At 44.0% G+C, this 27,405-nt stretch overlaps 1 protein-coding gene across 3 annotated transcripts in view; it reads left to right on the top strand.

Annotated features, from left to right (window-relative positions):
- LOC127611119 (neuroligin-4, X-linked-like) overlaps nt 1-27,405 on the top strand; it is a 273,291-nt gene that overhangs the window by 28,462 nt on the left and 217,424 nt on the right. For 2 of the 3 annotated variants that reach the window (XM_052081454.1, XM_052081453.1), the window contains 4 exons: nt 698-911; nt 7,253-7,377; nt 13,263-13,872; nt 16,103-19,172. In XM_052081454.1, the coding sequence (XP_051937414.1) occupies nt 698-911; nt 7,253-7,377; nt 13,263-13,872; nt 16,103-16,510 (1,357 nt within the window). In that variant the 3' untranslated portion in view covers nt 16,511-19,172. Of the gene's footprint in view, nt 1-697; nt 912-7,252; nt 7,378-13,262; nt 13,873-16,102; nt 19,173-27,405 lie in introns of those variants that run through there. The other variant, XR_007965239.1, reaches the window with a different exon arrangement.

Raw genomic sequence — 27,405 nt, 5'->3', positions numbered from 1 at the left:
AAGGGTTCAGGTGAGATTTTCAAGTAGGGGTTTAAACTAAGGATAGGGTTTTAAGGTAGGCTTTTAAACAACAATATTACACATTGATTGCCAATGACACATTTGAAAAAGCATTTATTACATTCGATAACATTTCACATCATTCTATATTTCTCAATCTTTCTCCATATTTTTCAATATCAATCAAAATCATTCCATGTCTTGATATTTTTTCCATTCAGCATTTCAGCCTTTCAGAAAATTGCTAACTTCTAGTTTTGATTATAACTCTGATAAGATTTTCTTGTTAACTTTTGTTCGTCTCGGTCCCTAAATTGGCTCAAGTTCGTTGAAATGTATTAAGAGGCTGAGTAGGAAAACAGCTTCGTGATACATTAGCACGTCATGTCTCTTTCGCTTGAGTGCTAAAGGACTCATTTTGAGCGGTGGTTTGTTACCATCGCGTTGCTAAGCAACTGTCGGAAAATGACTCGGAAATGGCGCTTGTTTCTTCTGTTTCCTGCAACCGCATGTGACATGGCAACTAGTTTACATTCAACGGAGCAATTCTGATGACTTGAAGGCACCATATTTTTCAGCTGTTCACTGGCCGACACAAAAATCCATGCTGTCATGTATCTTCGTGGTGAATGATTGATCGATAATGTCCTGAATTGATTGGCTCAACTAGCAGACCTTTCGTGTTTCTATCCCAAAGGTTCATGTACACGGACTGGGCCGACCGTGACAATGCCGAGACCCGACGGAAGACTCTGGTGGCGCTGTTCACAGACCACCAATGGGTGGCTCCGGCAATCGCCACGGCGGACCTCCACGCACAGTACGGCTCACCCACCTACTTCTACTCCTTTTACCATCACTGCCAGAGCGAAGCCACGCCCCCCTGGGCAGACTCTGCACACGGTGATGAGGTAAGATAACCCCGTTCACACCTTATATTGAACTGTTTTTGTTATTTTGTGAGTCCCAGATATGACATTTGGGAAATATTTTTCAATTATGGCCACAAAATACCGCAATAAATAACTAAGGAATAATGTGGGCACCCAATACTAATTTGTGGCAGTAAAATAACTGTTGCTTCATTGTGGCCAGTTGGATAAGCAAATCAAACACACCATCTGTGGCCAGAGCAATATAATGGCTAAGGATAGTGTTGAATTTAATTTGAGGCCGGGGATGAGCAGTAAAGATATCCTTAAAAGCTTGCCATCACAAGGAATTATTCACTTTGTATTGCTACGGTATTATTTCTATCAAAAGTATGCTCCATATGCTTACCTCGGCATCCAAGTTGTTCATAGGAATGATCTTAAACCCCAAATTAGTATTTTGTGCGCATGTTATAACATTTTGTGGTCAAATGTTCTATGATTTGGAGATGTACTGAATGTTTGGTGAAAAATAATGCCCCAATATTCCAAGATTTTGGGGGGATTACAATCCCATAGGTGTTAATACGAGTGTGAATTATTTTTTGTCTATATGTGCCCAGTCCAGGGTGTACCCCGCCTCACGCCCAAAATCAGGGCGAGAGCCAAGATCAATGCAATTTCTGAGAGAGCATGCAAACTCAAGATTGGAGCCCCAATTCTTGTATCATGCTAAGTATTAAGCCATATTCTTTACCGTTAATTGTATACATTAAGGAAGCATGTTCACTTTTTGACAGCGGAGACAATGTGACAATGATTGACATGTGAGACCGTCCAATGATTGCATGATCTTGATACCAGCAGTACTTTGAGGGAGGAACACCGAGCACATAGGTTGTACTCTGTAAGCCAACCAAATTGAAGTTCAACTGAACAATAATTGTGGTCAAAACTTACCAAGCACATACATTTTCAATGTCTGATTATTTCACACCAGACCTATTTATTATACAAGAACACACTATATGTTTTTAGAAGACTTAGTCTTCTCGATACTAGACTTAGTATCTAAAGGCAGAATGTTAGCAGCTAATGGAGATGGACTGCGGCAGCATCTCTTCCCGCCCACCTGCACGCTGCAATCCTGAAAGTGTGCCGATAAGGCCGACCCTACAGACAGTTTTTTTCCTCGTCAGCTTCATAAATATGTAGCTCTTTCTTCCGCCTCTCTTTTACGACTCCATTAAACGGACCGCGCTTCTCGGGTCGGACATGCTAATGTTAGCGTAGCTGCAGCTAAGGGGTCTGATGTGCCTGACTGCTACTTGTGGTTGATCAACATAAATCTAGCAACAGAGGAGAGGTGTTGCGCTCATGGTTGCCTGCGGTAATAATCACGCTTGTGGAAAATATGATATATTACAGTGATAATAAAACTGGCAAACCGCAAATCTCTTGTGAGCAGTAGCACACTGTCATCCGCTCAACCCACAACGTGGAGATTGGATTTTTTTATTGTCGACGCTAGACTGAAGATGTGTAAAAGATTAATGGTTAAAGAGATTTAAAAGATTCAGAGAATGTTTGGTGACTTTAGAAGAGCTTCTTATTATACCTAACCTGCGTGAAGGCTTTTTAATTCACACTGTTTTTAATATTCCCAGGTAAATATTCCTTATTTACCTGGAACTATATGAAGTATAAAAAATGAAACATCCAAATTTGTAATTCTATGGAAAAATAGTAACTTACTACAACACGCAAGCGGGCAAATCTTTAAAATTACTGGATTTAGTCATGTTTGGGCTTTAACAGAAGTTGGCATTTTACACAATGTTGCCAGTCTGTTATTTGTCATCCGTCAGTGGCCTGGCCGTCAATTTTTCAAGCTGAACCAAACTGTAATGGTTCGTCGGTCAGTCCGTCATGTTATTTTAACCGTATTTCCGAGAGAAAATTTCACCGGTCCGCTAATCTTGCTATCATCAGTCTGTCAGCCCCCCCCCCCTCTCTAAAAATGTCATTGTCCAACAGATAATAAAATCCACTGTGATAAAAATGATAAACGGGGTGCACTATATGTCAGTGTATCTACATCATAGGGTGGAAGCTCTACACACACATACACGAACATACATTTCATCCATCCATCCATCCATCCATCATCTACCGCTTATCCGGGGCCGGGTCGCGGGGGCAACAGCTTTAGCAGGGAAGCCCAGACTTCCCTCTCCCTAGCTACTTCTTCCAGCTCTCCCCGGGGGATTCCGAGGCGTTCCCAAGCCAGCTGGGTGACGTAGTCTCTCCAGCGTGTCCTGGGTCTTCCTTGGGGTCTCCTCCCGGTGGGACATGCCCGGAACACCTCACCAGGGAGGCGCTCAGGAGGCATCCGAATCAGATGCCCAAGCCACCTCATCTGGCTCCTCTCGATGTGGAGGAGAAGCGGCTCGACTCTGAGCCCCTCCCGGATGACCGAGCTCCTCACCTTATCTCTAAGGGAGAGCCCGGACACCCTGCGGAGAAAACTCATTTCGGCCGCTTGTATCCGGGATCTCGTTCTTTCGGTCACGACCCATAGCTCGTGGCCATAGATGAGGGTTGGGACGTAGATCGACCGGTAAATTGAGAGCTTCGCCCTTTGGCTCAGCTCCTTCTTTACCACGACAGACCGATACAACGTCCGCATCACAGCAGACGCTGCACCGATCCGCCTGTCGATCTCTCGCTCCCTCCTGCCCTCACTCGTGAACAAGACCCCAAGATACTTAAACTCTTCCACTTGGGGTAATATCTCCTCCCCGACCCGGAGGGGGCAATCCACCCTTTTCCGACTGAGGACCATGGTTTCAGATTTGGAGGTGCTGATTTTCATCCCAACCGCTTCACACTCGGCTGCGAAACGCTCCAGTGAGAGTTGTAGAGCCCCGTTTGAAGGAGCCAACAGCACCACATCATCTGCAAAAAGCAGGGATGTGATACTGAGGCCCCCAAAACAGACTCCCTCAACGCTTCGGCTGCGCCTAGAAATTCTGTCCATAAAGGTTATGAACAGAATCGGCGACAAAGGGCAGCCTTGGCGGAGTCCTACCCCCACTGGAAACGGTTCCGACTTACTGCCGGCAATGCGAACCAAACTCTGACATCGGTGGTATAGTGACCGAACAGCCCGTATCAGGGGGTTCGGTACGCCATACCCACGAAGCACCCCCCACAGAACTCCCCGAGGGACACGGTCAAACGCCTTCTCCAAGTCCACAAAACACATGTAGACTGGTTGGGCGAATTCCCACATACCCTCAAGGACCCTGCTAAGGGTGTAGAGCTGGTCCACTGTTCCACGGCCGGGACGAAAACCACATTGCTCCTCCTCAATCTGAGGCTCGACTTCCTGACGGACCCTCCTCTCCAGCACCCCTGAATAGACCTTACCAGGGAGGCTGAGGAGTGTGATCCCTCTGTAGTTGGAACACACCCTCCGGTCCCCCTTTTTAAAAAGAGGGACTACCACCCCGGTCTGCCAATCCAGAGGCACTCTCCCTGTTGACCACGCTATGTTGTAGAGGCGTGTCAACCAGGACAGCCCCACAACATCCAGAGCCTTGAGGAACTCCGGGCGGATCTCATCCACCCCTGGGGCCTTGCCACCGAGGAGCTTTTTAACCACATCGGTGACTTCAACCACAGAGATAGGAGAGCCCACCTCAGAGTCCCCAGGCTCTGCTTCCTCAAAGGAAGGCGTGTTGGTGGAGTTGAGGAGGTCTTCGAAGTACTCTGCCCACCGGTTCACAACGTCCCGAGTCGAAGTCAGCAGCGCCCCATCCCCACTGTACACAGTGTTAGTGGTGCACTGCTTCCCCCTCCTGAGACGTCGGATGGTGGACCAGAATTTCCTCGAAGCCGTCCGGAAGTCGGCTTCCATGGCCTCACCGAACTCTTCCCACGCTCGGGTTTTTGCCTCGGCGACCACCGAAGCCGCGGTCCGCTTGGCCAGTCGATACCCGTCAGCTGCCTCTGGGGTCCCACAGGCCATAAAGGCTCGATAGGACTCCTTCTTCAGCTTGACGGCATCCCTTACTGCTGGTGTCCACCAGCGAGTACGAGGATTGCCGCCACGACAGGCACCAACCACCTTACGGCCACAACTCAGATTGGCCGCCTCAACAATAGAGGCACGGAACATGGTCCACTCGGACTCAATGTCCCCCGTCTCCCCCGGAACATGGGAAAAGCTCTGTCGGAGGTGGGAGTTGAAACTCCTTCTGACAGGGGATTCCGCCAGACGCTCCCAACAAACCCTCACTATACGTTTGGGTCTGCCAGGACGGACCGGCATCTTCCCCCACCATCGGAGCCTACTCACCACCAGGTGGTGATCAGTTGACAGCTCCGCCCCTCTCTTCACCCGAGTGTCCAGAACATGCGGCCGCAAATCCGATGATACAACTACAAAGTCGATCATCGAACTGCGGCCTAGGGTGTCCTGGTGCCAAGTGCACATATGGACACCCTTATGTTTGAACAAGGTGTTCGTTATGCACAATCCGTGGCGAGCACAGAAGTCCAAAAACAAAACACCACTCGGGTTTTGATCGGGGGGGCCGTTCCTCCCAATCACGCCCCTCCAGGTATCACTGTCATTGCCCACGTGAGCATTGAAGTCCCCCAGCAGAACAATGGAGTCCCCAGCAGGAGTACTCTCCAGCACACCCTCCAAGGACTCCAAAAAGGGTGGGTATGCTGAGCTGCTGTTTGGTGCATATGCACAAACAACAGTCAGGACCCGTCCACCCACCCGAAGGCGGAGGGAGGCAACCCTCTCGTCTACCGGTGTGAACCCCAATGTACAGGCACTGAGCCGAGGGGCAATGAGTATGCCCACACCTGCTCTGCGCCTCTCACCGTGAGCAACTCCAGAGTGGAAGAGAGTCCAACCCCTCTCGAGAGTACTGGTACCAGAACCCAGGCTGTGTGTGGAGGCAAGTCCGACTATATCCAGTCGGAAATTCTCTGCCTCACACACCAGCTCGGGCTCCTTCCCTGCCAGAGAGGTGACATTCCATGTCCCAAGAGCTAGCTTCTGCAGCCGAGGATCGGACCGCCAGGGTCCCCGCCTTTGGCTGCCGCCCAGCTCACATTGCACCCGACCCCTTTGGCCCCTCTCATGGGTGGTGAGCCCATGGGAAGGGGGACCCACGTTGCCTCTTCGGGCTGTGCCCGGCCGGGCCCCATGGGTGTAAGCCCGGCCACCAGGCGCCTGCCAACGAGCCCCACCTCCAGGCCTGGCTCCAGAGGGGGGCCCCGGTGACCCGCGTCCGGGCAAGGGAAACTGAGATCCATTTATTTTTGTCGTCATTGGGGTCTTTTGAGCTGTGCTTTGTCTGGCCCCTCACCTAGAACCTGTTTGCCATGGGTGACCCTGCCAGGGGCATAAAGCCCCAGACAACTTAGCTTCTAGGATCATTGGGACACACAAACCCCTCCACCACGGTAAGGTGACGACTCACGGAGGGGCATACATTTCACATAACTCTTATTTGCCAATCTACTGACCTGTGGAAGCATGCTGGTGGCTGCCTGCAGCTGTTTTAACCCCTAAAACGGCAATCGGTTTAAATTTAAAATCGCAAATCCTAACCAGAATGTTGCTTTGCATTGTTGCCAAGGTGAAATCCAATCCAATTCGATTGTACCCCAACTCCTGTTCATAAATGCTCGTGGTCTGCTTCTTCTTCTACTTGGTTCATTGGTGAATTACAGCTCTTTGGTGCATACTGCCACCTACTGTACAGGAGGCACAAAGCTCACTTTATTCCACATTAGTTAATAGCCCCTTCTTTTCAATTTGCATTCGACAAAAACTCCATCGACTAAAAAAACAAACAAACTAAAACTAATTGTAAAACTAAAGTAAAATGAAGCATTTAACAAAAATATATAAGTTCCAATAAAATCTAAGAAACCAGCTTTAAAAACAAATTAAAACTAACTGTAAACAAAAGTGAAACCAAAATAAAAACCATGATGAAAAATACTAAACTATTGTAATCCTGTTAAACACTCAGATACTTTCAAAGTCCGCACATAACACTCACTATGTGTGCGTCTGTGCATACGTGTGGCTCTCCGAATAGTAGGACATGGTCGCACTGGATCTCAGTTCCCAAATGATTAGACGCGACCTGTCAAGCTGAAGATGAGTTTAGAGAAATGACTTTCAGCTCAATCAAGCATGAAGACGTGTCTACCTCCGCTGACACTGTGACATCACATTTTGCCACGAGTCATTTAAACTTAGGTTTCCTGTCACACAAAAGGCCCCCTCCCACCGACATCTGTTTGTGTGTGTGTGTGTGTGTGTGTGTGTGCGCGCGGCATAGGTGCCATATGTGTTTGGCGTGCCCATGGTGGGTCCCACCGATCTCTTCAACTGTAACTTCTCCAAGAATGACGTAATGCTTAGTGCCGTGGTGATGACCTACTGGACCAACTTTGCCAAGACGGGGTGAGTGTTTACAAAAGCACACAGATGCGCGAAGGATTGATTTGCCCTCCGAGGAGATGTTGTGTCTCTTTAACTGACTACTGCAAGAAGCCAAAAGACAAAAGCACAGCTTCAGCATTCTTCACATCTATTTATATCAGCCCTTCAAGACACACGCATTCATTTGTAATTTTTTATTTATTTATTTATTTTCAAGCTGCAGTGTGCAACTTTGGTAACCCCCCCTTGGCCAGACTACAGTTACTTCCATGCATGGGCGTATTTACTGGAGACATTTTTTCCCCATCTCAATATAGCAGCCATAAAAATATGGAGCACTGATTATTACATTGTACTGGGTGTTGGAAAAAATAAATAAATAAATAAAGGGGAAATATATGTAACACAACTACATCTCAGTGAAACAAAATTAAGTAGGCCTCATGTTGAAAAATAAAATATGTATTCATCAAAGCTAAAACAATATGTTCAAATGGGTTTTCTCACTGATTTCATAAAGCTTCACAGAAAGCAATATGAGCACCGCCTTTGAGACGAAATGGTTTCCTTTTTTTCATTCCTCTGTGAATGTTTGGTACCATATCCAAATGTACTTTGTCGTTGGTGTATTTTTAGTGAATTTCCTGAAAAAAAGCACACTGCAAGGGCGTGTTTGACCTTGTTCAACAACATTCTCACACGCAGTCTTTTTATTGCTCGTAAATGTCATTCTTCAATCTTGACTGGAAAATAAGAAAAAGCAAACATGAAATGAACATTAAAGTTAAGCTTCATCATTTGGCAAAAATTGACTATGCTCTGTAATATCGACTACCTTGTGAGCCGCAGCTTGCATCAACTAAACAGTATTCTGTGAACGTGTATCTAGCGCGTGTCCTCCTTAGGCCAGAGCAGTGATTCCCAATCTCTCTTGCTCTCTTGTCAGTGGATCAATTACTTGAGCCAAGACACATATTTTAAGTTTGAAAAATCGCATGTTACACCACCAAATACACTTGACAGAAAAAGAGGATACAAATGTCAATTTAATCGTTTTCGCCATATAATAGTAGACCATTTATTTGTTCTTGATGTCATTATAAATCGCCAGCATATAGATAGAGGGACAAAGACACATTATTTGCAAATATATCATTTTCTCACCAATTAAGTGAAAGCCCTAAAATTCCCACTGTAGAATTGAAAATATGCCCGACTAGAATAAAGAAAAAAAATAGACATTCATTGGAAAAAAATGAGGAAAATATTTCACATTGTGAATAAACGCTGCCTGTGTGGGCAGCACAAGAGTAAATTTCTTCCATGAGAGAAATAAGTGCCAAGATTCCTGCCGCCTATGCTCATAAAACCCAAACACCTCCTCACATGAAATCACATTTTCTTTGTTGCATTCTCAGGCACGTCAATAGCTAGTGCTTGTTTTATAAGACACTGATAGGCCCAAACAGGACATCAATGTGCACATACATGACATTTATTATACACTTCTGCAGCATACCATTGTGCAGTGCGTTACTATACGTTGTCGTTGGCTTAGCCTTATTCTGCCGCCCTCCTGAAGCGTATGTGCATGCTTCATAGACAATGCTAAACACACGAAACAAAATGACACACTCTCCAGTCGGGACAAGGTCACTCATAAACACACCGGGACGCACGTCAGGGATGATTTAGAGTCTACATTTTACACGCAAGATGCCGCATTGGCCCGCACTGACCACCTCTGCCACCTCTGCTAACTGAACAGCCTGTTCTCACAAGCCGAAGACGATGCGTTCTCAAGCGCTGGTCGTTGTCATTTCGTAAAGTCATTTTTTCCATAAAGCTACAACGTCAAGCGAACGCTAGCATTAGATAACTTTAAACTGTACTAGCGATGTTTCAAGTAAGGTTTTAACTTTCTTAGTTAAAAAAAGTGTATATTTGAATAAAACGACCAACAAATAAAACTTCTTACACTTTAAAGCTAAGTCCATTTACGAATAGGAAAAAAAAATAGTTTTGATGGAATACTTCTCTGGTCATGTTCAGGTTTGCTTTGTGCTTGATGCTATATACATTTGAACATTTATGAAGCCAATTTACATTTAACTTAGGTGTGCAACCGCAACAGGCATTGAGGCAACTTCTTTTCCCACATCATTAACATGAGAAGCAACTGGCCAGCATAATCGTCGTGCACTTGATGATCAGCAGTTTTTTATTGAATGTCTTAATGACAACTTGGATCACTGATAGTATGGTGATTCGCCCACCTGACTTAACACGCAGGCAGTGTGCTCACCCATGACCCGAATGAGGACAAGCTCTATACACTACAAATTGTAAAATCTTGAATATCTCAACTCGAAATCTGCTTTTGTCTGTCAAGGTATTTCGTCTTACACTAGAAAAAAAAATGGTGTTGAATTTATCCATCCATCCATCCATTTTCTAATCCGATTATCCTCACAAAGGTCACGGGGGTGCTGGAGCCTAGGTGTTGAATTTACTCCATTTCATTTCATCGAGTGGCTGCACAAAACAATCTGGATGCAGATCAATTTTTAAAATAGATGTATAGTCTACTTATACAGCTGTTCTACGATTTTGGTCACTTGACCTTCGAAAGCTGAGCGGTGAATGGTCATTAACTGAGCTTTGAGCATTGTGATGTCATTTTCCGTGACACACACATACAGCGAGTGACAAAATGGCTGCCCTCTGAGATGACAGGTGGCTTTTGCTGCTTAATTCACATTCCACTCAAACAAGATTAATCAGAATGCCGTGTTTCGACGGAAATGAAAGAAAATTCAAAATAAGTGAGTAATGCCTCAGGTGTAGTAGGTGCTATGAATACATTAATTTTTCAACACCATGGGGGGTTTTGGGATGAGCTATGTTTAGCTGTTTTGCCAAGTCAGAATTTTCTGTTATATTGGCAGATAATTTCGCTTAAATTTACTCATACTGTATATTCCTCATTTCTTTGATTGATTTTTTTGTTGCTGTTTAGACGATGGAATGATATGTGGTTGTCATCACAATCATTAAAAAAAAACACATGCAATGCAAAAAGCAGACGCTCAATGAACTAATGATTGCAGTTTGAAGTTTCATTTTCTTTTTCACCAACAGTATATTTTTCCAGTAACTTCAGATTGAACTCCAAATTGTGCCAGAGTCGCGACCGGACAAGCAAAAGATATGACATTAATGTCATCCGGAAAGCAAAGAAATGACACATGAAAAGTGCATAGTGATTTAAAAATGCGTTTGTCACAACAGCATCTTGAAGCTTTTCTTTAGACTGCGACTGGGCGAATCCGAGATGCTTTTTCAAACCACTTTTCACCGATGAAAGCCGAAGCCACGTAATAAAAGAAGAGGGCGCCGTTATTCCTGCCTCCTCTATAATGTCATATGAAAATGAACTGCCACTTGTTGAAAAATGTTTCTGTAGATCCAATTTAATCATCTCAAAGTGGAAGTACATTAGCGGCCTTGGAAAATCCAGAAAGACTCCACATGAAAACGGTCAAAATGTGACAATACAAGCTTATGAGGGGGCCTTTTATCGCTTTGCGCTGACAACACATACGAGATAAAAGCATTGGTTATGTCTTTCAGCGCTCCAAGTGAGTCGTTCCCAGTAATTAATCCATTGGAGGCACGCTCCACCGAGACTATTGCATACTTCACAAAGTATTGCAGAGCGGGCCTTCATCTAAATCACAGAGAAATGTTGTCAGGAATTAGAACAACGTGCCATGGCAGAAAAAAAACAGTTCACAGTTCACATATGCCTCGTTGCAAAAAAAAAACAAACAAAACTTTCAACTTAGGGTTTTGAAGAGAAACGGTCAATCACAGCTGTGGAAAAAGTGAGAGATGTCATAAGAATCACAATGTCAATTTTTGTTGTTGTTGTTTTTTGTTTTTTTACCACGTTCCTCTGCCTGGATGTACAGCAAATGTTCTGAAATACCACCAAGACTCAAAGTATACAATCGAGATCAAAAGCAATTACATGCTAGCAGAATCACATATTGGCTTTCTCTGCGGGAAACATGTTTTGTTTTTTTCTTTCTTTCTCAAGAGTACGATCATTGTTTTGTCTTGCGTTACTTGATTATTGATTGAAAAGATGTGCAGCCCCTCTATTGATGACAGAAAGTCCTAAAGGGGGTGTGCAAGGCCGGGAGGAAAAAAAGTCTTAGGCGACCCTCCTGACATTTCCTAATGTGAAAACACATGAATAATAATACCTGATCGTGCCCATGTTGTTCGCCTTGGTTCCATTTTAATTCAGGGTGTTCACATGTGAAACCTGTAGTTATTGAAGTATTTAAGAAAGGCTTTTGCATTTTATTTGCCGAGTCATTATTACGGCGGTAACACGCATTTGTCAATGTTGAGTTCATGTTGTCTGAACAGGCACTAGAGAGTTATCCTAATTGATTTCTTCACGTTAACGTTAAGTTATGTAGCATTTCATTTGGGGTTGACGGTTTCCCTCGGACAAAATCTCTTCATTTGGCTGTCAAGTGTACCACATAAGCGTAAGGAAGGTCCGAGATCCATTGATTGGAAGAACATGAGGAAAATACGATGCTCATGACAGACGGCGTTGGCGGCCTGTCGGTTAGCTATCTGTCTTCGAGTTCAATGTTTGAATCTTGAGTTTGACTGGTGAGCCGTCCAAGGTGAAGTCTGCCTTAGAATCATGAAGTCAGGTGGGATAGATTCCCGTCCTGTGAACCTGAACGTATTGGCAGAAAAGAACACTTGTTTATGGGTCGTGGTACAGAAAGCCGTGGACTTCGAAATGACTTCAAAGAATGGTGTGCTGGGACTTCTCAAATCTTCCTTGGATGTCCTTTTGTGTACCTCAAGATTTATAGCGTTCCCTTTTTGTTTTTTTCTGAGTAAAATCTGGATTCTTCCAAGTGTCATCCAAAGTCCTGGGGCCTCATTGTACAGAGACTTGCGTGGCTTTCATAGTAGAATACGCCATACGACCAGCTGCAGAAAATCCAGATGCGTGAGTCTCTGTGTACACATGAAGCCAAACGCATTCCTTTCTCAATCAATGCGAAAATGTTAGCGGTACCAGACTCTTCCCTGTCCACCAACTTATAGAAATATGCAAATCGGGATAAACGATGCCTGGTTGGTGATTGGTCGCACATTTCCACGATCCTGTCGCGCTTGACACATCTGAACATGAGCGTGGAAAAGTGCGCAGGCGACATTTTTGTGTGACCATCCTTTGTACAAATGGCCCCTGCGTCTTTTAACCTCTTTGTCAACGTTGAAAGAAGACCTTTCACAGAAATGCCCTATTAGTCAAACTCGCAGTATTCCAATTGTGCGCCGGTTTGCAAGCAAAAAGCACTATGGAACTGTTTGATAATGTCCTTTAAAAAAGTTCTATTAAAGAATGAAACCTTCTTTGGCTTTTTAAAGTCAAACAAGCAGATCCAGCGCGGATGTTTGTCATCCATTCTAAGAATTTGCGCTGGATTTCCATGAATCAAAAGCAACGATTCTAAAGAGCTTGTCTGCTCCACTTTGAGTGATTCATCAGTAGTGTCCTTCAAGAGTTCCAGGATTACTGGGGAAGGCATAATTTGGAACAGAGCTAACAACCCTCTTTCGTGACAGGTTTCTTAGAAATATTTTGCGCTTTCTCCAGGAAGGGAACAAAAGGCCTGCCTCTTTCATTGCCTCAAACAAAGCTAAGCTTTTGCTTGTATTAAATAATACCGCAATGACGATTAACTTGTTGTATGTACAGGTAATCCTGTATTTCAAATCTTTGATTGAGTCTGACCACACCTTTTTTGACTTTGCACCAACGTACTGCAGATACTTCAAATATTGTACGTCTCCCTTTCCAGGGACCCCAACCAGCCTGTTCCCCAAGACACCAAGTTCATCCACACAAAACCGAACCGCTTTGAGGAGGTTGCCTGGTCTAAGTACACCCCGAAAGAGCAGCTCTACCTCCACATCGGTCTGAAGCCTCGCGTCCGAGACCACTATCGAGCGACCAAGATCTCCTTCTGGCTCCAACTGGTTCCTCACCTACACCACGTGAACGAGCTCCTCCAGTCTGTGTCCTCTTTTACGCACAGCCCCTCTCCGCAGGACGACACTCCATATTCCTACACTAAGCGCCTCTCCAAGGGATGGCCTCCGAGCAGCACCCGCCATCCGGGATCCCAAGGAGGTACGCAACAGCCTCCCGAGTCCGCTCTCGGACAGGGCGGCGGCGAGAACGGAGTCCACGTCGCCAGCGAGGACTATTCGACGGAACTCTCCGTGACCATCGCGGTGGGAGCCTCGCTGTTGTTTCTGAACATCTTGGCGTTCGCCGCTCTGCTCTACAAGAAAGACAAGAGGCGGCTGGAGCATCGCCGGCCGCGACCGCTCCCTCCCACGCGGCGAGATATCACGGCCGCCGATGTTGCCGCTCACCTTCAGGGTGAAGGACTCATGTCATTACAGGTGAGTCAGCGGTTTTTGTCCGTGTTCAATGGAATGATTTAACCTTGATCTCGGCTGGCGTTTCCGTCATCTTTCTTCTCGGCTTGTGGCCGTTTATTACGAGGAGACAAACAGTCACACTTTGGTTTGATTTGTTTCTGTTCTTCTTCAACCCCGTTTTGACAAATCGCTGCCAATCGATCATAAGAGTGCCGTGAGTACCGCTCCATCTTTCGACCACTGCGGTTGGTGGCACAAGAGTACCAAAAATAATTCTTTTGAGTAGCCCTTTATGATTCTGTTGCCAGACTTCAAAAACACGAAAGGGGGGTAGCTCTGAGTTGAATGTTTGTACAGTGTGTCCCTTGAGTCTTTTACCACATGGAATTGCCTTGAGGCACCATTTTGCTTCTCACAGGCCAGTCCAGGTTTGATCCCAGACCATGAGGGTGGGAGGTCTGGAACCAGTGGCCACATAAACGTTTAAGTCATGTAATTAATCAAACAATTTCATTAGAAGTAACACAAAACCATGTGAGGGGTTTGTGCGTGAGTGTCTTGATGGTGCTCTCTTGTCAGTGGATCAGCTGCCATTGGAGCACATCTGCAAAACATAGCTTGCCATTGGAGCGAGAAGATGCGTGTGTGTGTGTGTGTGTGTGTGTGTGTGTGTGTGTGTGTGTTTGTGTTTGGGCACATGCGCACATGTGAGTCGTGTCCAGGTGCCACACTCAATTCCCATTTAAAGTCATCTGTGGACTATTTGGCTTGTTGTTTGCTCTGTCAGTTGGCTCACACGTGGTGTTAGCGATCGCTAAATGCCAGATTTCCTTTCAAACCGACATGCTCTGCTGATTGCCGCTCAACTGCTTTTGTGTCTTCTTTATTTGGAATATCCGCTCCTCTTCCGCATCTATTATTTCCCCCACGGGTACATCTAGTGTGACAAATTAAAATCCAACACTGTGTCTTTTTTTTTCCCTCCCCATGAGCACATTACCGATGTGATGTTTGCGTTACTCATAATTGTGACTGCGGGAGGAAATTGGGAGTAAACGAACGCAAGATCTATAGAGCTTGCGTGATTCTGCATGCTTGCTTTTGGATGTATTAAAGACTCGGAATTGTGTAATTGTGTGAATGTTTGCTTATACAGTATATAGCCTTGTGATTGGCTGGCAACCAATCATCTGTCACGTTAATGAGGACAAGTGCTTGAGAAATTGGTTGGTTGATTGAATAAAATGTCCGTGAATTCGAACCTGTCACCATTAGCATATGGCATAATTGTCATGAATACAACCCGATGGGCCCAGTTCTACGTGCTCACTCTCTCCCTGTTGTGGTTCCGGCTCACACCACTGCAAAGTGTTTGTCATGACACTCATTTATACGTTTTGGGATTCAACCAAATGTAGGAAAACAAATGGGCAAAGGGGGGGGGGGGGTGCTGTGCTGGAGTCACATGACCAAGGTCACCTTTTTAAATACAAGTACAAAGATTATTCCAAGGTAAAGTTATACTGTTTGCTGGGGGTGGGGGTTAGGTTCTTCTAAGTTTGATGGGGTGGTTTAAGGGATCTTTTTTGGCTTTGAATATATGACATGTAGGGCCCAATTTTCATGCGCAGTGCAAGTTGGGCGCAAAGTGTCGTCTAACTGTGCGCATGTCTTTTTTTTCGATTGGCGTTGTGCTGGACTTCGACGGGTGCAGTTAGAAATGAGTGTTTGCACCTTTGTGACTTGATTCCCGGCCAAGTGAAGCGGCTCGCTTGGTGGAGTCTATGCAAGACAGGTTTTTAGGCGGACTGCAAAAAGCTCTCGACTTGCGGATGATGTAAAGTTCTCCGCAGTTAAGTGAGCACTTAGAGACTGCGTTCCACCCCCGATTGTGCATCTTTTTGTGACAACACATTTATGCAGACAATATATCAGTACCCACAGTGGTCTATTATTTGTCCTCTGTGTAGAGTGACTGATATTTGTGCCGCACTGATGAGCTCAGAGACAAGTGAGCATATAGATTGAACAGCATATCAGTCTGTCTTAAACTCCGCCCACATGACCAAGGCAGAAATACCAAAAGGAGCAGCACAATGACCTATTGATGTGCTATTTTTGCCCCACACTTTTTGCTGTGCGTGATTAATGGGATATCCGTTTGTTTTAATGGGAAAATATAATTTGAGATTTTCTAGTCTGAACGCTGCTTAAACTATTCGGGAATTAATACTCGGATTGATGGTTTCAGGTCAAGCAGCTGGAATCTGATGTGGCGTCAGCTGACGAGCGGAACAACACGCACCACCATCACACCCTGGACACGCTGGACGCTCTGGACGGTTTGGACACGCAGGACATCTACAGCACCCTGGACACGGTGCGCCTCACCTGCCCGCCCGACTACACCCTCACTCTGCGGCGCTCGCCCGACGACGTCCCCCTCATGACCTCGCTCGCCCCGGGCTCGCTACCCGTGACGCCGGGCTCGCACCCCGTTACCCCCGCCACACCCATGACCCCCATGACGCCCGGGTCGGTGGTAGGGATGAGGATGGGCCATCCCCACCAGGGATACACGCACCACAGCCCGTACAGTAATACGCACTTGCCACACACGCACATCTCCACGCACACACACTCTACCACACGTGTATAACCGCAGCAAGAATCTTGCCCCCAGCGGGACATAATTACAACACACATGCTTACACGCATACACACACACACGAAACCATAGGACACAAATACCTCTACTAATGACCCTGCAGGATTGTTGCAGATGGAGAGACACAGCAGTAGAAGGAAACAACAGCTGTGTGGCAGCAGATGAAGAAGTGGAGATGCATTTCTACGGAGGAAAGCTTTGGATATGCCATGTTTGTTCGAGGTGGCGCTCAAGCAATGACTAGCAGGTCGGTGGTGGACCAGCTTTTATCTGGCGCATCTTCGGATATGGCGATGAGCAAGAGTAGTCAATTGGGGACTCAATTTTAACTTGTGTAGAAGAAGGGGGCGCTCGAGTAACAGCGGTCAGTGCTGGAGCAAATTGTATGTGGCGCAGCTTTGGATATGACGCCGCCTCCTTGCTCTTGGCTGCGCTTGAGCAAGTAGCGGTTAGCTGTGGACCAACTTATACCTCTCTGACTGGAAGTGTCGGACTTAAGTTGAACAGTTACATGATTGATCACGCAGAAAGAACGGGGGCGAGACAGAAAGGGACTTTGGCTGTCCACCTGAACAACCTGTGAAATGTGAATGTAGCATTTCTTTTTCTGTTTTTCAACAAAAAGAGATTTGTCCCGGAACAAGTTGAGCTAATGAAGGAGAGCAGGAGGGACTACATATTAAAAAGAAAACAACCTTAGCTGAAGGAAAAGTAAAGAGATTCAAACTTGACCGAGAGCGGTATATCGTACCAGCTCTCCGAGATGTTCCACTCGAGCATCACTCCAACCAGCTATGTGTTCAACTACTGTAAATAGAAGGGAGAGATGATAGCTTATGATTTAGAGCATTTACCTCGATCTTGCATTGACTTATTTAACCACATTATTGCTTTCATTTCTGATATTACTCTATTGTTGTATAGATGTCCTGAAGCAAGGTTGGTTGTATGTCTCGCTCGCTCACCTACTTTAATATTTAAAAGGCTTTCTTTTGCTATTTGTCATCATTTCAACCAGTCTCCACTGTCATCGTCTCGGTCTACTTTTTTCGTCGTCAGAAATTCTCGGACAGCGTCCTGGCTAATTGATCACCAGGGTGATGAGATCGTATTGTGTAGATAATGCAAAATTGCTATGAGTGAGCACCAGGCAACCCGCCATTCAGAACGTTTGCCCTCCTTCCCCTTCGTCTGGCCCTAAATTCCTAAAAGGGTCCAATTCGGTTCGTTATTTTGAAGGCTGCTTGTTTTGATTTGTTTGTTTGTTTGTTTGTTTGATTCATAGGTTATTGGGGAAGAAAAAAACTGAGCAATTTAAGATTCTACCTCCATTGTTCACAATGACCAGAAAATACAATAATTACAAAAAAAAACCCCATGAGAAGTGTTGTACGTAATTTTATTGCTTGAAATTAATATTTTATTTTTCAACCATTGTACTCATTGTAATTTTTTTGTCGTCGTAGTTTTTTTTTCACCAACAATGGCTTAAAACCATCGCCATAAACTCAACAAAATATAATTGCATCCTGATAAGAAAAAAATCAAAGCAAAAGAATGAAAAGGATCCTGCCATTTGACGAATTAGTCACTTTCAGTTCTTGGTTCAATTTTTATTCTTGATCATTACGTGGCCCTATACAGGGCAAGGAACCGGAACCGGATGATTTCTGGCCAATTCGAAAAAAAAAACAGTTGCCAAAGTATAATTACATTTAATGGTAGAAATGTAAAACAACTATATTTAATATCATGTTCATGAAAAAAAAGTTTTCTAATGTCTTGCAATAATTTCCTGGGATTTGAATGTTGAATTTATAAATCTTTGAACTAGTGCTCTAATAAAGGGTTCAATTACTTTCACTTTTATTCTCGCATAAGAAAAAAAAAAGAAATAATCCATTAATCATTTGTTTTTTTGTGTTTGCCTTGCTACACTAACCTCATGCCGCCTATTGCTTTTATTTTTATTTTTTTTAGCATTTGAAACAACCATTGCAAGGGTCGTTGACATTAAAAATAATAATTTTGGAATGAAGTTGCCATTCTTCTAGTCAAGCTTCAGCTTCTTGTGTAAATCATGACGAGTTTTACTTTGGACAGATTTTTGAGGTTATCCAGCTGGCTTCACACAGTTTAAGGGCTCTTTTGTCAGTTACGTTTCGAATAAATATATACAAGTCCATTCATATGAACTAGTCATGTCGCAGAAGTGATGCCGCTCTCACAGCTGCCACAAAAATTGACAAAGGCCCGGTCCTGTTGCTGTTGCAAATCAAGAAGTTGCATTTTTACTTGAGTAACCCTTTTGCAACGGTCTCAACGTCACTGTTGCGTTTTCTGTTCCCTCACTCAAATGTTCATTCTCCAAAACCATGCTACTTTGCCACACTATTTAATCCAATATACATAAGAGATTTTAGTTGATGTCAGCCAAACACCTGGAAAAAAATGTAAAATTTTGGATGGTAAATAAGAGGTTTTGCAAAAAAATATATATTCCACTGAAGCAACAGTGGAACAGGTTGATTAAGGCATTTTCTTTTTCATGTTGACTCGTTGGATGGTGCGATTGTGTGAAAGCATAAAAACATTTCTGCTGCAATTTTGAAAAATAAAAATACTGTATCGATATTTTACAATTTAGGAGCTATTCAAATGTCTTGTGTATTTCTTGATTCGGAATATGCTTGTCAATGCCTTTTTTTGGGGGGGGGGGGGGGTAATCACATATACAGGTGCATATCCAAAAAAGGATTAAGAAGTCATAGAAATGTTTTTATTTATTTTTTCTAGCAGTTTGACTAAAAAAGTGGAACTGATATATTTTACAGATTCATTAAACAAACACTACTTAATTTCTGTATTAAAAATAATGTTGATTGTGGTATCAAATCCAAGGCCTGCGGGCCAGCTCTGGTTTGTGGCCCGCCAAAGCACGTAAATGTCTGCTGGCGAGTATTTTTTCTTAGCTGTCAATATGTTTGAAACAAATTTCACTTGGATGTCTCCCCCTATGAAACCATGGTTTAACACCTCCATTTTGCAACGTTTTGTTGATTTATGTATGCTGTTTGTCTTGTAAGAGTTGTCAACAGCATCGATGACATAATACTGGAAAGAGAAGTGCTGACATGGACAAAAAAAGGTTCATTATTCAGCCTATCATCCACTACAAACCGGACTAATTAAATAAATAGTGCTCACGTAACTTCCTCTCATTTGAAAACAGTAATAAAATCCCCCAAATAATGGAGAGATTGCTGCGAATAATGAAAGTACAGCAGCACCTGCCAGCTGGCTTAGGAGACCCTGCAAGATGTTGAAAGAACCAAACCCATGGCCCACTTCCAGACCGGACTGATGTCTTCAAGCATTGTGTCCCTGACTCTAATCCCATTAACTCCATCAAACCGGCATTAATTTGATTTACAGAAGGCAGCGGTTCAGTTCAAGTCAAGTGCAGGTGATATTGTGTCACATCAACACTTGCGTAACAGGACCCGGAGAATGTCTTTCCTTTGGAAGATTCAGAATCACTCCAGGCAAACAATAATGTTTTGCTGATTGGTGAACGTCACCCTCAATCATAGCCACAGTCTCTGACCAAAAACTCAATGATGAGAACGGGGAAGGTTGCTCAGTTTCAGTCTGTCTCTGAGATAATCCTGCCCTGTGTTGTGAAAAAAAAAAGTCAATTGACAACTCCAGAAAGAAAATGTCAATCTCCTTTGCCGCCGCACTAGTTTCCAAGAGTTTTTAGAATATATTTTCCATTTGCCCGAATTTGTGTGGCCAAGCTCACAATTTCTGTTCTAGCTCATCCTAAATGTGTTTGACTGGGCTGAGGTCAGGCGCTCAGGTTCTGTTTTCTGGTCTCGAGATGATTTTGTGATGTTAGTCCTTGTAAAGTGAAAATAAATACGCCATATAAATTGACACACCGCAGAGAAGGCAAATTTGAATGAAAAAATGGCAGATTCTAGAAAATAACGCTTCAAAATTGTGATGTTCTTTTGACTCTCATATACTGTAGGCGTGTCCGCTAAGTGCGCTCAAAACACACCCCGCTTCACTTCCAAATGGCAATCAAATACATTCATACGCCGAGAATGTTTTATCCCAACACATCTTTATATTTTTCAGCAGAGAAAATATATTCACTTCATGCCTCTGGCAGCTGAAATATCTAATCGTTATCTCAGGGTGTGACGAGAAGCGTGGGCTAACAGGCTTCCAGACGCCGCGGATCGGCAGCGGGCTCATTCAATACATCACTGCCCCGCTTGCTATATGGATCCACGTAACATTCAGGGAGAGTTGACTGTTTATCAAGCAAATTCATTACACTTGCCAATTTATATAATGACACCGAGCTGTTCTGTAAACTGTGGCATCCAAGGAGGGTCTATTGATCAGGGTGTAGGTATAGCTAGCTAGCTAGCTAACTGTACACTATGGTGATGGAAATCTGATTACTGTTATAACTAGTAGCTCACAACGATGCCAGACAGTCTTCAAGCAGCCATCCACCCATCCTTTTTCAGCACCACTTATCCTAAAGTGGGTTGGGGGGAGGGGGGGGGGGGGGTAGTGGAGTCTGATCCCAGCTAACTTCGGGAGAAAGGCGCATTACACCCTGAACTTGTCGCCAGCCAATCAGATGGCATATCTTCAAACATGTATTATGTATTTTGAAACAAATCTTGTAAAGTCAGTGACAGAGTAGAAATAAGTTTTTAACAAATCTTGTATTAAGGGTTTGCGTTTGACACCTCTGCCTATTAACATTTTTTTTTCACTCCCGCAGCATCAAAGAGAACAAGAAACTGTGAAGAAGAGCCTCCTAAATGTGCGAAAATGAGCCATGCTACTGTTCCACATAACAAAGTGTGACATTGTGTCCTCTCCTGCTTTCCAACTCGCCGGGAGAGGTGGGGGGGGGGGGGGGGGTAAAGAGAGACAGAAACAAAAGAGGTGGGATTTTAAAGCGACACAAAAAAAGAGTGGAGGCCGAAAATATTGAGAAGTGGAAAATGTAAGACGAATGATAATGGGACATGGGAGGGAGAGCAAATGAGATCATGTAAAGGACAGTAAATAAAAGTATCCATGTGAGGAGGCGAGCGCAAGCAAAGGAGGGGGGTAGATAGGGAACTCATTAAGGAATGGAACACAGCCTGCTTGTTTATTGGCTGGCCGCCTCCTTGTACTTAATCACTCCTGTCCAAGGCTCGCTTTCACACACACATTCATAGACCCACACGCACGCCCACACACGCTTCAGAGCGGCAAGGGTGCTTGAATCATTTCCAGTGGGCTGTGTCACTCTCTTTTCTCCTGCTCGGTTATGCTCCCCTCCTATTTCTCCACCATTCATTCGATGGAATGGCCACGCATCCCTTCTTCCCGTCCGTCGTCTTATCTGACAACCTTGAGATGATCTTCAAGCCGCGGCCGCTTGCGAGGGTCGCAGCTCCCCTCCATTCTCATCAGGCCTCCACGCTCCTCTCTCCACTCCGCTGCGCTCAAAATTCGGTCCTCGTCGTTAAACTGCCCTCTGTAACCTTCTCTATTTTTCGTTTTTGGTACCACATTCCATTTCTTTTCCTCCCATCCTACCACCCCCACTGCTACTCATCCTCTCGGTGCTGTCTCCCCTCCCCTCCCCCACCCCCATCCCCGCAATCTCATTTACTTTGCTGCCTGCTCTTTTTCCATCCTTCAGTCTTTTTTTTCCCCCCGCAGAAGAGGTTATGCAAGGTTATCTTTGTATGCGTGCTTGTTTGCGCTTTCAGCAGCACGGGCCCGTCGCAAACACAGTGTCTTGCAAAGCAGCTGCCTCATTAGTTCTCCTCGTTACCTCATTGCCTTCTTTCTTTGGTTTCTAGGGGCATCCACCTGTTCATTTTAAGCAACTCACAAATGGGCTAACATCTCCACTGGGGCTTTGATTCAGTCTCATCATTAAAGCAGTAACTCTGCTGGTCCAGCTGAGGTCAGCATTGTTTCTAATAATCCTAAAGGGGCAGGATTACTTCAGGGGAAGAGTTCATGCAAATATTCACTTCACCAATGATCCCAGTTGTGTTGCTAAACTATGATGTCGGAGCGTTGGTTAGCCACTTGTGTGCTGTTGCTTTAATTGCTTCTTGGTGTGTAAATAATCTATAGAGTAAACTTGGGCCCGAAATGTTTCATACCTGGGGGCAAAATGTTTGTGTGTGTTGAATGGGTGTCTTTCAGCTGAAAATTACATGAGAAAGAGGCAAAAGACAAATAACGTGTGTTAAAAACTCACACACACAACATCACAAGCAATCCATCCATTTGAATCCTACGCACACACAAAAAAAAATGTGGATATCTACCAGCCGGTAGTATTAAGAGAATTCCCACGACCATTTTGCAGTAATGAAGAAGGGTACCCTTACTCATAGTTATTCATAAAGCATTTTGTTAAACCCTAACGCCCTGTTATGGATATGATCAGATAAGAATTACGGGATAACCTAGTGCTTGGCAAAATTTTGAGCCATCCATAAATGTCAGGCACACTTGCGCAAAGCGGAATTATACTCAAAAACTTTGAGAGTGTATATAAATATCTCTCGCTCGCTCTCTCTCTCTCTCTCTCTCTCTCTCTCTCTCTCTCTCTCTCTCTCTCTCTCTCTATATATATATATATATATGTAAGTTTTTTTCAAGATGCGCATCATCATTCAGCCGGTGTTTTTGTTTTATTATATTCATGCAAATATTTGAGATACGAAGGGTGTGTGCTGCACACACAATTTTTCGGTAACAAGGCCAATTGTGCTTGTTTCAAGATGTTAATTGCCATTCCGAGAACATTTCAAGTTGCGTAATCAAAACAAGCACATATTGCAGCTTTGCTATAGTCCGTATAAGTTGAATGATGAGGTACAAAGCCAAATGCCTGAGATGGGCTTCCGAATTACATTAGTGTTAAGGGGTTACACCCATGAAGCGACGGATATTTGAATGCAGACGGTGGAGCAACACAGTTAGACAGATACTACAGGAATACTCACAGGCTAACATACATTAACAATATAAGATCTTCAGTGATAAAATGGTTAAAAGCATCACTTGCGTGTGTCACTCTCCAATTCAATTCGACTGCTTCATCCTAGGCTGACACAAGCCATCGTGCTACAGCTAGTGGCAAACATGTCTGGCTCTTGCTTTTGTCGGTTGCACACATTTTTTTCCTCTCGCAACGAAACTAACAAGTTTCCTTTGCTACTGTTTCCCTGAATCAAATCTGCACATGCCGAGCAAACAAATGGAATAGCCCATTGCATGAGAAGGAGGGAGAGTTGAAACAATTAGGATATATTCAGCATTCTAAACACTGATATTTTGACTAAAACAATGACTATTGATTGGAATCTATGTAAACTTGATTAATCTGTGACATTCATCCTAAAGGTAAATATGCCTTGCAGGTAATTTCCAAAACATTAGCCCAAACAATCACATCACGACAGCAAGATTTCATTTGAAGGCTCCCCACAGCGTGTCCTCAACACACACGCAGACACCATCATCCGGGAGTGCAAAGTGAGCTCATTACAGGGGTGCGAACCAGCTGCGATTGCACGAGAGTAAAATCAGATAATGTGACACCCTGCAGCCCGACGGCCTGTTTGTATTTACATCCAAGTCAGTCCAATTTTTCACACAGGTTCTCACTCTGCCCATTTGCAGCCCCGTGTCCCCAAATAGCCTTGAAAGCAGTCGAGCAGGTGCCAAGCTGTCACCACGACACTGCATTTATTCTGGCTGCTGGTGTTTACTTGCACATTTCTGTATCCCCGATGGGCCTCATTTAGATATTTTACAGTATGCGAGCTATGTTAAGATGAGGAGGACCCACTGGGTGCTGCACATTAATGCAGAGCACATCGAAAACTTCCGGTTGATTTTGATGTATCCCATCATGGAAATCTTTTCAGGTTTCTGCAAAATGTCGTTGGAGATAATATTGCTCAGTTTTCGACAAACGAAATGTTTGCTATTGTACACTTGCGCCATTCTACTTGTTTAATCAAAACTCATCAGTGCTCACTATAGGGAATTAATTTGATTTGCTATTTGTTTGCCTTTGTAAAGACATCAATTTTTTTGTGAAGACATCCATATTTGACCATGTGTTTGTCACAGGTGTGGGCAAAGTGTGGCCCGCGGACAAAATACGGCCCCCACGCCATTCTTTAATCGGGCAGACTGACCATAGGATTTATCAAGAGGACTGTAATATTTGGCACGTTCATTTTGTCATTGGTCAATTAAAATGAATCAATTCACGTGTTATTAATTTGGATTTATTAATCTTATTCAATAAATGATGAATTGATTGTATGGACAAAATAAAATATTTCTTTTATTAAACGGTTGCTGTGCCGAAGGGTTATAATAGTTTGAGATTTTTCAAAATGTTAAATGTTTATGCCAGCAAATTTTAAAATGTTTTTAGAGCAGATTTGTTAGTTTTTTTTCTAGCTTTCTTATTATTTTTAAAATCTACAAACTGTTTGACCTTCCTCCTTCCGTACACACATCAAAATAGGTTTTAAAATGACCTCAAAAACTCAGATATGAGATTAATTGACAAAGAGGAAAACAAAGGACATTTTCGCTGTTATCGAAGTTAGTTTTAGTAACATAGGATGCAGTTTTAGTTATTTTTTTTTTCATGGTGAAAAGGCTTCATTTAAATTAAAATTTTCTAATGTTTTTGCAATTTTAGATTCAGTCAGTCATTTTTTGTTTGTTTTCACTAACTACAATAATCTCACTGTGCCACCCAAAATGTTTTGAACCTTCAGACATATTTTCATACAACATTTTGGCCCCAAAACTTTGAAGGTCATAGTCCCTTTTTATATCCAAGTATGAAACAATCTTTTTGACCAGAGCAATACTTTACTCAATGTGCAAAATGGGAAGGAGCTCCTCCGAGTGTGCATCAAGAGTCATGAGTCTTTATTTTAGGACAAATGGCTGCGACTAGTCTGACTAGTCTGACCATGGAGGCGCAAAGATGAGACAAATAAAACCACTTATCCAGCTCGCCCAGCCTGTGCACTTCACAAGCTGAATCACTTGACGGATACAAGGTCGCGTTCCTCTGAGACTCCAGCTCGTCCTACTTTTATCTGCATCGCTGCAGACCTGCGCACATCTGCATTTCTGTGTTCACACGTTTCCAGCGGGTCAGGTGTTCCTTCCCGGGTCCCACGGTGAACGTGTGAGGATCTGCGAAACCCGTCGTGTTACATAAAGTACGTCCAGGTGTTTCTCTGAGCGGTGATGTAAGCGGACTGGCAGTTAGATAACCGGCACCTCTCACTGTGATGATTGGGCAGCATTGTAGTTGGACACTGGGACAAATGGTTGCGTTTCAAGCCAAATTCTATACCCCGTACTACATAGCAGACAAAGAACTACGAATCTTAAGTCTCAACGGTAGCGGTAGCGATATTTGAGGCCGGAAATCTTCATTTTAGATCGCTGTTGTGATCACAAATGGTCCGACTTAACTCAAAATCGAAGGTGGACCAGCTGAACGCAAAACTATCAGGGAGGTTACAAGTGATGCGTTCTGTCATCCACTCAACCACCTAAAGGGCTACTTAAAGGGAAACAGATGCTGCCGGGCTAAACGTGTGTTGTCATCTTTCATGCTCCCTTGACCCGATGCTGCTTTCAATTACAGTGGTTAGGGGAAAAAAAACAAAAAACAAAAACACACACACACACAACTTGCCAGATGGTACAAAATAAAACCTCCAATGTGAAAAACAGTTCATTCTGTGATGCCGATTGCTCCAGCCATTGATTTTCTCTAAACCATAGGTTTCTTTTCTTGTTTTTTAAAATGACAATGCACCAAAAAAAAAAAAAAAAAGATTGTTGCCCAGCATGTGACATTGCATTTGAAAAAAAAGGCTCGGGCCTACATTATGCAGCTGTTTCTTGTAATTGCCCCTCCAACCATATGGAGCATTCTTGGATATATGCAAATAATAAAAAGCATTAAAAATGTTTTGACACGATGTGTGATTAAGTAGTCGCCCTGCAGCCTTACAACCCCGTGCCAGCAGGACTGTGGGCGCATGCATTTGCATACATTTGCCACTGCCTGAATCGTCTGTGGAAGCAAAAGAGCAAACCGAGAGCCTTGAGATCCGCGCAGTGTTATGAAATCTTACGCCACGATCCGAACACGTTGAATGTTAATAACTGGGTGGATATGATTAATTTAAGTGAGTCACTTGAGAGTTCATCATGTATGGGGGAGTGGGTGATTAATAATTAATAATTAGAACGGGCCCTCACGTCCCTTTTTTTTACAGATCTGAAAATATGTTAAGACTTTCACGGCACGCTCCAAGCACATTAAATGGCGAAAGTAAAAAGACACTCGGCGATGTTGCGTTGATTTAACAAATTCTCTGGTAGGAGTTTGCCAAAGAACGAGTCATGGAATTTACCCAGAGTGACTTCCTGCTTCTTTCCGTCCATGACCACCTGAATCAGTGTGGTGCATTGCACAGTTGGTATGGACAAAGAGGCTGGATACACCCTGAACTGCTCGCCGGTCAATCACAGTGCATTTAGGAACAAACGTCCACGTCCTCAGTCGCAGAATTTCCAACCGACCAAAGCGAGAGTACAACATGCAATCCACACGGGCACAAAGAGAATGAAGATACATTTGAACAGGTTCAACACTCTATGGGATTGCGCGTGTGTGGGCAGCCAGAGAAATAGTATCTTTATTGAGGTCAGGTGTCAAAGCCATGTGGCTTTGTGTGCAAAGGTTAAACTCATATCCCTCTGCTTTTTGATGTTAG

This window comes from Hippocampus zosterae, chromosome 12 (assembly GCF_025434085.1).
Source record: "Hippocampus zosterae strain Florida chromosome 12, ASM2543408v3, whole genome shotgun sequence".
Lineage (NCBI taxonomy): Eukaryota > Metazoa > Chordata > Actinopteri > Syngnathiformes > Syngnathidae > Hippocampus > Hippocampus zosterae.
The sequence above is the reverse complement of the archived record's forward strand: the minus strand, read 5'-3'. Positions and strand labels throughout refer to the sequence as shown.